Source organism: Crocodylus porosus, unplaced genomic scaffold (genome assembly GCF_001723895.1).
Source record: "Crocodylus porosus isolate Cpor-Errol unplaced genomic scaffold, CroPor_comp1, whole genome shotgun sequence".
Lineage (NCBI taxonomy): Eukaryota > Metazoa > Chordata > Crocodylia > Crocodylidae > Crocodylus > Crocodylus porosus.
The window spans coordinates 18,159,966-18,176,102 of NW_017728911.1; the positions used below are offsets into that span (position 1 = coordinate 18,159,966).

A 16,137-nucleotide genomic window follows, 5' to 3' on the forward strand; every position below is an offset into this window, starting at 1 on the left:
TCGTCTCCTCCGCCCTCATCTTCCCCCTTGTCAGCAGAAAAGGCTCTTCTACTTATTAGAAAAGATTGGCTGTCCACCAAAACTCCTCTATATAATCCACTCTTTCCACAATGGAATATGAGGAACAGATGCCTATGATGAATCAAAAGCCTATTGAACTGAGGCTTTTAAGATTCAAAATGGAGTCAAGTAGGACTATGTCCTTCCCCAACCCTATTATTTTCAATTCTTCTGATATATGCTATTGAGACTGCCACTGCAGGAATTTATCTATATACAAGCTCAGATGAAAAATTATTCAACTACACACATTATAAAGTGAAGACTAAAGTGCAGAAAATTTTGATTTGTGAGCTGTTGTTTGCAGATGACACTGCACTGATAGCCTACAAAGAGTGGTTTTGCTCATGTCCACAAAGAGTTTGGTTTTACAATCTGCATTAAGAACACCCATGTTACTGGGTAGAACACTGATTCACCACCAGTGAATACAGTAAGTTAAAATGTATTGGATGTTGTAAGTAAATTTACTTATTTTGGCTCCATTGGTACTAACAACCTGTCATTTGAGGCTGAACTGAATACCTGCATTGGCAAAGTACCAGGTATCATGAGCATCCTGAGCCAAATGAGAGTCACACAACAACAATGTCAGCGTGTATTATGCTTGTGTCATCAACACCCTTTTGTTATGGCAGTGAATCCTGGACCACATAATCTACTCAAGAAAAGCATCTAAACAGCTTCCGCTTTTGCTGCCTTTGCCACAGTCTAGGAATTTACTGGCGGGACAAAGTTGCCCATGCTCAGGTCTTGGTACATGCCAGCATTTTGAGCATGCATTCTCTTCTCAGTTAGCATCAACTTTTATGGCTTGGTCATATGTGGAGAATGGATGATTGCTGTATATGCTGGGATCTCTTATATGGAAAGTTCTTTACAGGAAGAAGACCACACAGTCATCATTATCTGTCTCTCAAAGATGTTTGCAAGAGAGATATGAAAGCAATGCATATAAGCCAAACAGCTGGGAGAAGATTGCTGATGATCAGATCATTTGGAAACAGCCTATTAAGTGTGGAATGAAAGCTTTGGAGAAAAGAAGAGCCCAACATGCAGAAGAAAGAAGAAACCTCAGGAAGAACCCCACTCCACATTCAGGACTGTCAGATATAAACTTCATATGTGATTAGTGTGGAAAGCACTGTCAATTAAGAATTGGGTTCTATAGCCACACTCACACATGTTCAATAAGCTGATGCCTTACTCGATGCAAATGTATTAGTTTGCCAGACAGATAGATGCCTATTGAACTGATAATTTGTAGCTTCAGTCTTTCCTGGGAAAATCTGTTTTTCTGCACAGATCAAGTTGTATCAGAGATGTAATAACACCATGCCATGTTGTAGCAAAAATGCTAGTTACGTAGCAGCATCATATCTTCTATATTTATTTTCTATACCAATTGCTATCACTATTGATGTACAGCATCTATGTGACAAAATTAAGTGATGTTCCAGAGAACTGCTACAGAATTTATACTTTATAGAAAACCTGTATTTCAGTGGGATTAGTATTTCATCTCTTCCAACACATTTGTGTTCCATATAAATTGAACATTTTGGAAAGAAATGCAGATACACATCCTCTGCATTCTCCATTCCCAAATCCAGAAAGTTTCATCCATATAGAAATACATACCTGAACAGTATTTCGCAAACAGCAGGATAACAAACAGCTACCATGGGCAGATTTTTTAAAGTAAGCTGTGACAACTTAGAATTTATTTGAGCTAGGCAGTAGCTGTTTTGCTATTTACTCAGTTTATAGTGAGCAAAAAACATATCCTTCTTCTCCAATAAAAATACACCTGACTTATTCAATGAAGTGAGAAGAGACTTTGCCTGCACCAATCCAGTTGTATTGCAGAGATAAAATAGTTTCCTCTTCCAAAAAGAGGGCTTATTTTAAATCAGTTGGGGGACAGAAAAAACCCCATTTTAAACACCTAACTTTTTCAAGAACATTAGTAGTTAGCAGCAAAAATTAAGCAAACTACTGGGCATTATAGACTTTTTTGTTTTCTAACAACTAATGGAATGGATAGCATAGAGTATATAGACACTGAAGCTTCAGACAATGCATCTGAAAACTCTTTCATGAAATAACAACTGCTCTAGTGGTAATTTTCATAGCTAGTATTTTTAAAGTGGCATGGGGTTCAGTGGGAGCTAAATTAGTAGGCGCTAATTTTATTGTGTTCCTTTGAGAATCCCAGCCAATTATACTATATATCCAGGTTAAAAAACTCAGAAACAAATTAAAGTAAAAATATGTATATCAAACTGGAATTTAGTCTTTGGTAAAATCCGAATCAGCTAAATCCCCCACTCATTTATATTAAAAGGGAGTAATATATATGTAGATATATGTAACACCCACACACACACTGGGTCATGTATTGTGGGTTTTTTGTGTGTGTACAGGCGAGCTGGGGCCTGCATCAACCCTCTGGCCTCATTGGCCAGAGGAAGCAGAACATCTTCCAGAGAAATTGATTAAGAGAGAGATGCTGAAGCATGGCATTTCTTAATTGGACAAGGCTTGGGTGATGTCACACCAGGTATATAAGAACAACTCAACTATGGTTTCTCTCTTTCTCCTGGAGCTGCTGAGAACTGCACAGATGCCAGAAAACCTGTTCCCCATGGGGGCCGGGGAGTCTCTATCCCTCTTCATTAGACAGGCCAGCAAAAGCTATGTAATGGGAAAGTCTCAGGTACAGGGAGAGAAAGCCTGTCTTGCAGTTTGAGACTTCCATTTCTTCTCTCTTTCACCCTTTTTTCCTTAAGTGTGTTAATGCCATGGGGGTATTAATCCCTGGAGCAAACTGCCCAGGAATGGGTCCTAGCAGTTACTGGCCCCTGTGTTCACAAAACATATTATCTCAGCATTGTAGGATAGCCAAGACTGGATGTCAAGGCTACAGCCATAGGCCTGGACCCTTTTTGCTGTTTCACAGCTATTGCATTTCAGCCTAGCTGTGCAGTTGAACCTCTGCCATATGTTTGGCTGGCAGATTTGGGCTAGGGTAAAGCCTGGCACAGTTTGAGCCAGGGTGAGACTTGGCACTACTTATTCATCTAGGCCTCAGTGTAGTATAGGTCTGGCTGGCTATTTGCTGCCCAGTTCAGGCCCAGCAAAATAGGCCTGGGCCTCCTTTTGTATCTTTTGTAATTTATGTCCCATCCAAGTGGTGTGGTTGGGTGCTAGCTGTAGTTCAGGCCCAAGCCAAGATAGGCCTGACCTTTCTTTTGAGCTCTTTTGCACTTTTCTGCCCAGCAAAGCTGGGATTGGGACTAGGAATGTAGGAGTGTGGCATACTGAAGAAAGCTGTAGTTAACCCCTCAAGGCCACCACATGCAAGTAGAGATCACCCTAGAGCTTTGCACAGAGGAAGGGGGGGGGGGCCCTTGCAATGCAGAAGGACCCATGCTCTCTAGCAGATTCCTGCATCCCAGCAAACCCAAGGAGAAGCTCAAAGGACTCTCCAGTGCCATCTGAAAAAATGATGATTTTAGGCTAAGTCTGCTTAAAAGGGGAACGTGTAGACAAACCCACACTCTATGAGAAAAGCACTAGGGCACCAATATTTTTATTTATCTCTCACAGTTTAATTTAAAAATCTAAGATATTAAAATGTCAATTAATGTAAGTTCTCCTCAAGTAAAGAACCTGGATAAAAACTTGGTAAGCATGAATAGAAGCCTTATTTGTGTTAGCAGGGAGAAGATAGGACAATCAGTTTAGATACCCAAAATGTTTATATACTAAGTAAGAAGTAGTGGAAATGAATGGGAAGAAGTGGAGGTCCTAGTACAATCACAAAATTATGTTTTAATTGGGATTATGGAGCTGTAGTAGACAGAGCCAACCTAAGCAGGGTGTGGGGCCCAGGGCAAATCAGATGGTGTGAGGCCCTGCCCCCGCCCCCACCCCAATCCCATGTGCCCTGGATGTGAAGAAACCGTTGCCACCATCAGTGGCAGCACCAGCAGCAGGGAGGTGGAAGGTGGGAAATGAGCAGATTTGCACCCCCAGGGATGGCTCTGGTGGTAGGATAGTTCACATGACTGCAGTATAATCATGGATAGGTTGTGAGGGAGTGGGCGTCTAGGAGCGGCCGTGAACTCCCGAGCACCCCCTACCGTCACTCAAGGTGGACTCCGCACCCTCGGATTCTCGCCCACCACGTCTTTGATGATAAATAAGTTTATATGGGAGGCTGCCATTATCCCCAGGTGAATGGTACGGATGTTCCTGCCCCTACTCCATATGGGGTACCTCTGTGCACCCCTGCCTTAAGGGCTGTGCGTGCCTCCTACCTCCCCTTTAGCACGCCCCAAGCCTCACAGCTGTTCCCTGGGTGTTGTTTGGTCCCCTGCCCTTTGGCACTCTCTCTGGCACCCTTTTGGCTCATCCCGCCCTGGTGCCCCTCTCTGGCACCCCGGGCTTATCACCCACCTGGTGCCCCCGGGCCTGGCCCATAGCCACCGCCCTGTTACTGGCGCTCCCGGGCCTGTTACCCTCTTGGGCTACTACTCAGCCCACTGCCCCACTCTGGGGCCTATGACGCGCTCTTCGCGGCCGTTGCCCCCTTCTGGGCCTATGCCGCGCTCTTCACGTGCGCTCGCTGCCCCCTCTGGGGCCTCGCCCTCTCTGGGGCCTGTGCCATGCTCCTCGCACCCTGCTGCCCCTCTCTGGGGCCTTTGCCACGCTCTCGCACCCTGCTGCCCTTCTCTGGGGCCTGTGCCGTGCCTCTCGCGGCTGGGGCTACAACCCCACACCCCGAGCGCCTTTCTGGCACTCTTCGTGCAATGCCCATAGTGGCACTACGCACTGTGCCCCTGCTGGGCACCGGGAACCCCCAAGCTACTGGGGAGCCCCCGTGAGGCCTCCTCTTACCCCTACAGCCTCACCCGGTCCTCCGGTGTAACTATAACCGAAACCCGAGCCACCTGGCTACAACATAAACAACACAGAGCCTCCCTGCTCATAATGCAAACTCCCAAGCCCCTCTAGGGCTTCCAACCCTACCTCTCTTCAGGGTGTTCTCATCCCTAGCATCATCACAGCCAGTCAGCAAGGTAAGGCTGCAACCATCAACTCAGGCCGCTCAGCTCAGCCACAGAAGTCTTGCTCCTGCAGCTGCCAGAAGGGAACTGCTGGCCAGGCTCTGGCCTGGGCTGTTATAAAGGGCCCGGCCCTGCCCCCTTCCGGTCACCTGCCATAGCAACCCACAGCTGCACTGCCCTGTTGATTGACAGCTCGGTTACTTTTACTTACATGGCACAGGACACCTTGGTGCTCCTGTGACATAGGTACAGCTTGTTCAGGAAGGTTAGGCAGGGGAGGTGTTGACATACATATAAAGGAGATGTACACGTATTCCAAAGTCCAGTACGAAATGATAGGGAGGCCTGTTGAAAGCCTCTGGCTAAAGGTCAGAGGGGAGATCGTCAGAGGGGGTGACATGGTGGGTGTCTGCTGCACGCTACAGAACCAGGAGTAAGTAAATGAGGCCGTCTTTAAACAACTGATGGAAGCTTCCAAATTACAGGACTTGGTTATCATGGGGATTTTAATTATTGGGAGAGAAACACAGCAGTGCACAAGCAGTCCAGCAAGTTCTTGGAATGTGTTGGGGATAACTTTTTGATTCAGATGGTAGAGAGGACAAGAGGGGGGAAGCTCTTCTTGAAGTGCTCCTTATAAATAGAGAGGAATTGGTTGAAAATGTGAGGGTGGAAGGTAACATGGGTGACAGTGACCACAGAATGATAGAGTGGAAGATCCTAAGGGAAGGAAAGAATAGCAGCAGAATAAAATACTTCATTCAGAAAAGCAGATTTTACCTAACTTAGTGAACTAGTGGGAAGGATCCACTGGTAGGCAAGTGTGAGGTGAAAAAGAGTCCAGGAAAGTTGGCTGTACTTTAAAGAGGCCCTTTTAAGGGCATAAGAGCAAACTTTCCCTATGTGAAAAAAGAATGGGAAGTGCAACAGCTCAGCCTGGCTAGACGGCAATCTTTTCAAGAAGCTGAAACTCAAAAAGGAATGCTATTAAAAGTGGAAACTTGGTGACAGTACTAGGGAAGAGTATAAGAGCATTGCACGGGCATGCCAGGAGAAAATTAGGAAGGCCAAGGCACAATTTGAGATGCAACTGGCAAGGGGCATAAGAGGCAATAAAAAAGGATTCTACAAGTATGTCAAGAATAAGAGGAAGACCAAAGAAGTCATAGGTCCCCTACAGAATGCAGAAGGCAATCTAGTTACAGATGATGCAGAGAAGGATGAAGTACATAATGCCTTTTTCACTTCAGTTTTCATAAATTGGGGCAGCTACCCAATGACAATATGGAAAGAGACAAACAGCCTAGAGTAATACTAGAGTAGTAGAAGAACAGGTTAGACATGACTTAAAGAAGCTAGATGCTTTCAAGTTGGTAGGGCCGAATGGGATACACCCTAGGTTACTGAAGGAATTGTCTCAGGCAATTGTGGAGCTATCCTCTTTGAGAACTCATGGCAGTCAGGTGAAGTCCCAGATGGTTGGAAAAGGACAAATATAGTGCACATCTTAAAGAAGGGGAAGGGGGATGATTTATGGAGCTAGAGACCCATCAACCTAACCTCTATACCTGGAAAGATGGACCAGATCTTCAAGGAATCTATTGTGAAGCACCCAAAGGAGAACAAGGTGATAAGGAACAATCATGAGGAACATGACCAAGAGCTGGTCATGCCTGACCATCCTGACTTCCGGTCATGATAAGGTTACAGGCCCTACAGGTGGATGGGAGAAAGATGGATGTGATATACCTGGACTTTAGTAAGGCTTTTGATACTGTCTTCCATGGCATTCCCTTTAACAAGCTAGGGAAATACAGACTAGATGAAATTACTTTAAGGTGCTTACATAACTGTTTGGATCATCAGGCTCAGTAAGTAGTTATCAATGGCTCAATGTCTAGCTAAGAAAATGTATCAAGTGGGGTTCCTCAGGGTTCACTCCTGGGTCTGGTACTGTTCAATACCTTTATTAATGATTTGGATGATGAATAAGAGAACATGCTTAGCAAATCTGCAGATGACACCAAGTTGGGTAGGGTGGCAGAAACTCCATAAGTCAGGGTTAGGATTTGGAATGAGCTAGATATATGGGGAAAATCGTCTAAAATCAATCAGATGAGATTAAAAAAGGGAAATGTACAAAGTCCCACACTTGGGATGCTATGAATGAAAATGAGCTAACAGTGGGCCCTTGCTGTAAAAAAAAATTAACAACATACTGGATTGTATTAACAGGAATGTTGCTTTCAAATCAGGAGAAGTATGGACTTAATTTGTCAGCTTGTATAAAGGCTGGCAATCTGTATCTGGGTAGTATGCGTCTTATTGAGGAATGTTAACTATGGCTTTACCTAAACAAAGTATTTTTTTGATTCCCCCAAGTAATGTAAACTTCTGTTACATTAAATCTGTGTCAAAGTTGTAATTAAATTCAAGCAATATGAGGCTATGAGACTTTCTCTTGGACAAGAAACAGCTGATTTTTAAAGATTAGTCAGTGAAAATTAAGATAGCACACTTATGATCCAAAGGTTGCTTTGTTATGGGTTCACAGGATTCCTCTTGAGAAAATGTTAGTTTCTTTACTAATTTTCAAAAACAGACTGGCTATTAAAATATATATAGTATATGGCTTGCTAAAATTAACCATAGTATGAATTATTAGGAATACTATATAAAAATACTTGTATAGCAGGTATTTTCCAAAATTACATTTAGATTGTAAAACTTACAAAATGTTTTTTGACAACTTCAGCCACGTGGAAAACATTTAGAGTGAAGATCATTTGAAGTGTTATTGGGTTAACACTTGACCAGAAGCAGGCCGAGATCTCCACTTTTCTGCAATCCAGTAACAATTGGGCTTACAGTATAATGCATAGTGATTCACACTGGTAGCAATAATTTGAAAAAGAATACATTGATGTTCATTTGGATTAGCTACTTCAACATCTTCCAGGTGTAAGGACTGTTCCTGTAATCCTTACTTATGTTAGTGATCAGTCACTTCAAAGGGACTGCCTGAGTGCCAGTTTCAGCAATTCTCTTAAGCATGTGCTTATGTCCTATTAAAGTTAAAAGGCCTAAAGACATGCTTAAACTTTAACATGTGCTTAAGTGTTTTGTGAGCAGGCATGGTTGCTAGAATGGTGCCTGAGTGAATGAAAATTACCTACTTGAATAAGGTTTACAAGATCAAGTCCTCAAATATTGGAAAGTGCACTTAAAACAATAAAGTTTACAGCCTTTTTGTGAGTTCTAAGAGATGTTACATTACTCCTATTGAAAAAAAATCAATTTAGAGTATACATTCAATGCCAAAGCATAGATTTTTTTGTATTTAGATCATAGAGAATTGTATAAATGCACACATGGAAATTGGTAGGAAGTGTAGCTATTCTTAACCTTAGGAAATATGGTCAGGAATAATAAAAGATGCTTACTATCACAAACCTCATAAGAGAATCTCTCTCCTTCTTTCTTCTGCTCAGTGGATTGTGAGTCAAAGGCATTGGACAAAGACATGACACATTATAGACAAAGCACACGGCACATTTCTACAAGTTTTCAGATGCAGGCACAACATAGTGGTACAGAAAACAAAACAAAACAAAATATATTCCAGTACAAACATTAAAATCAAGCTGGCACTACAGAATGCAACATCAAACATCCAATACTGATGAACTTTACAGATCATTAGCATATTTCTATGAGAATGTATTACTACATCTCTCTGGCATTCCCAGTACATGAAATAGTTCTTGTATGGTATTGCTTTAATAGATTATAGTGTAATTTTCAAGCCCTTTTTAAAAACTAATTGTGCATTTTTATTTTCTTGGCAAGCAGAAGCAAAGGCTGTGGCTAGATTAGAAAAATACCGCTAATGATCTCTAAGTACCTATTTAGTGAATGTAGGGAACAAAAATCACCCACCTCTTTTCCTCCCATAGATTCAAACATTTTCTCAAGTTGGACTCGAAGCTGCTGAATGTTGTTCATCAAGATGCAGGGCTACAATAAAATACAGCCTATATTATTACATCATCTTATTATATGAGAATAGATAGATATGCATGCATGCATATCCACATAAAACACATGAGAATGGCAACAAGAAAAAAGAAATCTACAGAGTTAGGGTAAAGGTGATCTGGGACTGGCCTAAAAAACTCTCTTTGATTAGATGGAGGGCATTCTTTCCATCTTAGCATAAACGTAATAACTTTAGGTACTACTAGCAGTTAACATCTGAGACCACAGTGCACAAATAAATCAACAATTTGTTTTTATCAAAAACTGAATTATTCCATAGGCAACTTGGTATTGCTTAAGTGATCAGGGTTACAGAAACATGCCTTCATACTTTATTCTTAGAATATGAGTGTTTACATTTTCCTCTTTAAACTAGAATCTTTATTGAATTGTATGACAAAGACGGAGGAAATCATAATGGAAAAGACAGCAGTTGCCAGAGATGTTGATAAAATTAATCATCTGATTTGGAATTATATAAAAAAGGGACTTTGTGTGTTCATATGACTTTTTACATTACCGAATTGTGTGAATACACAATGAATCTTGATAACGGAATTCTGTTTTGGCAAGGTTGGTATGTTCCAGTGGATCTGAACATTACATTCAAGCTCTGAAGTAATGTATTTCAATAATGCATCTGCCTTTCAACCTAACAATAAGTAGAAGGGTGATGAAATGATAACAACAGTCCACATAAATTAATGACCTTTCTACATGGTGACAAACCCTGGAGTGGTGCAGAGTCATGGCATGATTAGTGCTGGTGCTTTAAAAGAGTGCTTAAATAATTCAACCGTCTACTGTGCACTACCATATAAGGCTACTGAGGGTCAGAATGAAAAAGAGAAACTGGAGACAATTATGACAATTATGGTTAATCATCTTAACCTTTCATCACACATCCTCAATAAGGTACAATAAATGTGGGCATCCTGTCCTTAGATGCTTATCTGTCTTCCTCCTCTAACAAAATTGAATCATCTTCCTCAGTCCTGTTCACTATCCCCACCTCAGTTCCTTTGTGTCCTGCTATTTTTCACCACTAGATATTGGCTTAGGGTTCCTGAGGATTGGTTCAGAGAACATGTCCTGAACGGATGAGAAAATTCAGCACTAGTGAATTTAGTTCTGGTCACATTCCAAGCAAAAAAGCCTCATATATTACCAGACTAGTGTCCCCAGTAGATACAACTGCAAGCCCTTAAAATAGGCAGCTTCTTTGTGTCATATATTAGGGTTAGGATACTGCTATGACTGGGATTTTCTTTAAAAGAAAAACACAGTCTTTTATAAAAAACAGTTGATATTTCCTGGAAAAATACTTGAAAAGTACTGATGCTAGAAACAATTGTATTTATTCAGCTGAGAACTGTGGAAACATTTCTGTCTAGAGATCTACAGCTGTCATCAAGGTGAAATATGTACAGTTGAAGCAGCAGGTAACTATGTTATCCCAGAAATCCTAGTTACTTTTGCATTAGTCTTTGCAGATAGTCCCACCTGAGTGCCTGCTGTATGCTTCTTTGTGTTGCTGAATGGGAACTGAAATCTCCCATGTGCTGTTGTTCAGATATAATTGAATTAGGAAGTGACACATTGAACTTGGGGAGTGGGAAGCTTGTGGTGGTAGGAAACTGGAGGACAGAATTAAAATATGAAGAAATCTTTTAATTTTGTTTTGTCTGTTACATTTGAAGGTAGAAAGGGATTAAAATAAAGACTTGTTAAAAAAAAAGACAGACAATGGGGAGGACATTTGGAGATGGAAAGTAATAAATCTTTGCCTCTTAGAGACAGAGAGTAATAAATAAATAAATATAAAGTATAGTAAAATACACAACATATACAGACATTTATTTAATATATGAGTATTCAAAACATATAAAAACACCTGAAATACAACAAAATTGTATCGGATGATAAAATTATAGGGATTCTGTGTCTGAGTTAAAAAAGTTAATGAAATAAACAATTTGCCTTACTACCTTTCTATTGGATGTGAATAGAAACTATTTGTGGTAAAAAATACTATGCCTAGTACTAAGCATTGGCAAGGTCAGGTCATTAGACTGTTAATTTTATGGGGACAAGGGATCTACCTTATTATTTACATATAAAAAATCTAGTACTTCTTGGATGCAATAAATATATAACCATCAATTGGTAAGGTCACTCCAGGGAAGCTAAAGGGGTGGGCTCTACAAGGGATGTAGCCTACCTCTCATTTTCATTTCGAAAATGATTCAGCACACAATGATTTTGAGGGCCACTATTTATCTTTGTATGTCACTTCGGACATTATTGCTGTGAAAAAAATCCATACTTGTTTCTTTACTAGTTATCTATTCCTACCGCTTTTTGGTAGTAATCCTCTTTTGACACATGACTACTGGTTGCTTTGGAAACTGTCTGCAATGTCACAAACCAGTGATTATGATTTCTGATGAGGAATAGGCAGATGAATCAAGTGTATTTTTAAAGCAAATGCAAATACCCTAGCAATATAGAAGCAGTAGAGCTAAGTACAAAAACACATAGTATAACAGGTAACTTGTTCCCAAGAAGTCTGTTATCAACATTTTCTCCCAGATCAGAGGTGCCCTTTAATGACTTGCTTTTGCACTATTCAATTCAATGACAACTTCTATTGCCTTCAGTGGATACAGGACTGAAGCTTAAATACAATTCATAGCTTATTGCCTCAATATTATCTTGTCCCTCAGAGTTCTGTTTATGGCAACCTACAAAAGCCAGGCTGCCAGACACAACACCACATAAAACCAAATAGCAAGCAAAATGCATTAAACTAAAATGAATTTATAAACAGTGACAGGCAATGGAAAGTAAAATGACACTTGGTATCAGGGATACATATTTTTATGAAAATTACTCCTTAATCTATTTTTTTATTGGAAAGGTTTTAATGTGCATTTGATGGCATGAAATCAGTAAAGTGATCTTGTGGGGGAAAAAAAACCCCTTCAGTATTTTAAACTTAACTACAGTAATAAATAAGTACCTATTTTAATTTCATCTACTGAATTGAACACAGAAAAAGGAGTTTTAGTTGTCTGGGATCCCCAGATCAAATAGTATTTTATTAGAGCTACCAATATATATTTCAACTAGATGGTGTCTAATAAAAAATATGTTGTTTTTCTATGAAGTCATCTGTTGTAAGCTTTTACATCTTTTCTCTTTTAGAAAGCCATAATGAGATTAATCCCATCTAAAACTTTAACACAGATTAGCAATCCAGGATTATTTTAAAAAATCAATCACTCCAATGATTAAAAAACTCCTATTGGATAGGCTGAGACAACATAAACCTTTAGATGTGATGACTCAACATTAGGTATCAAAGTTAATTCTTTCTAGAAAAAAGTTAATTTGATTTCATACTAGCATTAAACTGAAATCAACTGCAAGTACAGTATTACACATCTTAACTCACTCTATACTGCATTAAAAGTATAATTGGCTGTGGCAACAAACTGGTCCCACACATACATAAACTCTGGAGTACACTGAGTCATAGACTCATAAGGAAATGTAAGAAGCATCCCCTTTCCATCTTAGGGAGATCTACACAACCCTCTTTTCAGTACAGTGATTTACCTTCAGGAAGATGAGGAGAACCTATGGGTTGGTAGAAAACATGATTCTTCAAATGCTTTTTGTGTTGTTACTAAGAGGAACCAATGATGGTTGCTATTTAGCTCTAATGTATTTATTTCTGAATTCTTTTGTTTTGTTGGTAACCCCTGAATTGTGTTAGCTTCATGGTCTGGTGACACTGCTAGCATATTACTTCTGTTTTTCCAATTATTCATTGCAAATCACAAACTCTCTGTCCCCATTTCCTGTGTGGGTAAAAAAACTCTGCTGCTGAGTTTCTTATTTACGTTGGCTTAGTTTAGCAAGTTGGGTCCAAATCTGAAAGATGCCCGTGACCTCCTACTTGGTGTTAAACACCTTTATTTCTGTTGACTTATATGGGAGATGCAGTGCTCAGTGGCTATTGGCAGGACCAGCACTAGGTGAGACTATCCTTCTGAACTCTGGGAAAGAATTTCCTGTCTTTTCTTAGTTTTCTCAGGGTGCTTTCTCTTGACTGTTTACCAGTTTTTGTGGTATCTGAGGGAGAAGCACAGATGCTATGGCAGGTGACTGTTGGATCATAGGATCATTGGAAAGTAGGGATGGAAGGAACCTTATAAGGTCATCTAGTCCAGCTCCCTGCTCAAGGCAGCATCATCTCTGTGATTGAACTATCCCTGCCAAGTGTCTGTCTAACCTGCTTTTGAATGTTTCCAAGGATGGAGATTCCAGTTTCTCTAGGTATCTGTTTCAATGCCTGACCACCCTCATAAAAAGTTCCTCCTAATCTCCAGCCTAAATTTCTCCTGCTGCAGCTTGAGTCCATTGTTCCTAGCCCTGTCCCCTGCAGTCACGAGAAAAGCCCATGTCCATCTTCTCTATAATCACTCTTCTGGTCTCTACTCTACTTCTTTCTCACAAGCAAGGAGGACATCATTTTAGAATGTGAAGTTACTAGTGATCATGAAATGATAAGAATTCAAGATCCTAAGGGGCGGAAGGAAGGAGAGCATTGAAATAAGAACACGGGAGTACAGGAAAGAAGGCTGAGGTATATAATGCCTTTTTTACTTCAGTCTTCACAAACAAGGGCAGCTACAAGATGATGTTATGCCTAACATAATGTGCACTGCTGTGTTTCTCCCCCAGCAGACATCCCAATAATAGAAGTTCCCCATGAGAACCATGTCCTGCAATTTGGAAGCTTCTATCATTTGTTTAAAGACCTTTTCCACTTCCTTCTTTTGGTTTAGAGGCCTGTAGCAGATGCCTACCATGACATCCCCCTCCTATTGCTCTCCCCTCTCACCTTTACCCAAAGGCTTTCAATAGGTCTACCTTTCCACTTCATATTACACCTTTGACCATGAGTACATCATACCTCTTTCTTTTTCCCCCTACCTATCATTCCTGAAGAAGCTATATCCTATCTATGACTAATCCAGTCATGTGAACTATTCTACCATGTCTCCGCAATCCCAATTACATCATAATTTGTGATTATAATAGGACCTTCAATTCTTCCTGTTTGTTCTCCATACGTCTTGCTTGAGTGTAAAAACTTTTCAAATGTTTGATTGCCCTATCCCTTCCCTGATAACTTTGCTAAGTTTCCATTATCCAGGTATCCAGGCTCTTTACTTACCTCTAGGCTTTTGTATTCATCCACTGGTGAACCTAGTTTAAAGCTTTTCTCACTAAGTCAGCAAGCCTGTATACAAAGATACTTTTCCCCTTCTTCATCAGGTGGACCCCATCTCTTCCTAGCAGTCCATCTTCCTAGAATACCACCCCGTGGTTGAAGAAGCCACATCTCTTCTGGTGACACCATCTATGCAGCTATTCATTGATCTCGAGGATGTGTCTGCCTCTTACCCTTGACTGAAAGGATCGACAAGAACATCACCTGGGCCCCTGTCCTCTTCATCCTTGCACCCAGTGCCATGTAGTCACTTTTGATCTGCTCTAGGCTGCCCCGGCAGTATCATTATTGTGCACATAGTGTGCAGCACTGGATAGTAGTCAGAGGGTTGGATAAGTGGGCAGCTTTTCTGTGATATCTCAGTTGTCGGCTCCTGGCTGTAGACCACCTGAGCAGGCAGTAGACCACCTGAGCCAACAGGTCAGGAGATGGATGCCTCTGTATGAGAGGATCACTAATCACTACCACCTGTCACATTTTTCTCATACTGGTGGTCTCAGCCACTTGCTTAGGGGTGCATGGCTTGGCTTCTTTTGCCACTGGAGTGGAGACTCCTTCTCAACCAGTGTGATGGCTTCATATCCATTTTCCATCTGGAAAGCTGCAAGTCCAGGAGAAGAGTGCCATCTGTTCTCAGAGGTGACCAACTACCATCTTCCACCTTCCAGAGAAAGTGTGTCTTCTAATGCTTTTTCTGACTGTCCATCTTATGATGTCAGAAGTCTCTTTACGCACTAAGTCAAGGAAGGCCACATGCTTGTGGATGTCTCAGAGCCTATGCACCTACTCCTGCCCCTTTATCTGATTTCTGAGAGACTCCACCAGTGCATACTGCAAGCACTTCCCACCTAGGTGTCTCTGGCAAGAATGTGCAGGCCACAGTCACTGCAAAGCCAGGGCAGAGCCTGGGTGGAAGCCTCAGTGGTCAGGGGCCATGCTTACACAGAGATGGCACAAGTACAGCCAGAGAAAGGGCTGGTAGTGGCAGAGGCTTTGGCATTGTGGCATTTTCCAGCCATTTTACTGATTTTCCTGCTAGCTTTTTTTTCCTCTTTTGGTGCTATGTCCTGGAAAAAACATTTCTTCATTCTCCTTCCACTCAGCAAGCTTACAGAAAAAGGAAGTGGTGGGGCAAACTCCTCACTCAAACTCCCCTGTTATCTAGTGTGTTGGCTGGTCTTATGCTGCTGGCTCCTGTGTTACTGTGATCAGGAAGCCTAGGCTCTACATTGGCTCTCCGTCTCTTGTGAGAGATAATTACTGAAAGGCTCATGGTTTTCAGTATTATTTTGCTGAGATGTGCCTCTCTCCAGTGGTTCCTTCACATCCTAATTTGGCATCATACTGAACAGGTGTCTGTGTATTCTAAACATGAACTGGTGGCCTTTTTAGAGGTGAGAAGGGATTCTTCTGGAACATTAATTGACCGTTTACCCTGAGAGTAACTATTTCCCAGAGTGCCTAATCTTTTGGACCTAGAGGAACATTGCATTTTAATAATTGTATGGATTTGTTCTGCATATTTCTGGTAATCCAAGGGCTATTTACATAAACCCCATCATAAGCATAACAACATAGATTCATAGATTCATAGATGCTAGGGTCGGAAGGGACCTCAATAGATCATCGAGTCCGACCCCCTGCATAAGCAGGAAAGAG

General features: G+C 41.2%; 1 protein-coding gene across 1 annotated transcript in view; it reads right to left on the bottom strand.

Moving 5' to 3' along the window:
- Positions 1 to 16,137, bottom strand: part of UNC13C (unc-13 homolog C) — a 517,638-nt gene that overhangs the window by 96,347 nt on the left and 405,154 nt on the right. The window contains exon 23 of the mRNA XM_019533546.1: positions 9,075 to 9,152. Coding sequence (XP_019389091.1) covers positions 9,075 to 9,152 — 78 coding nt within the window. The remainder of the gene's footprint in view (positions 1 to 9,074; positions 9,153 to 16,137) is intronic.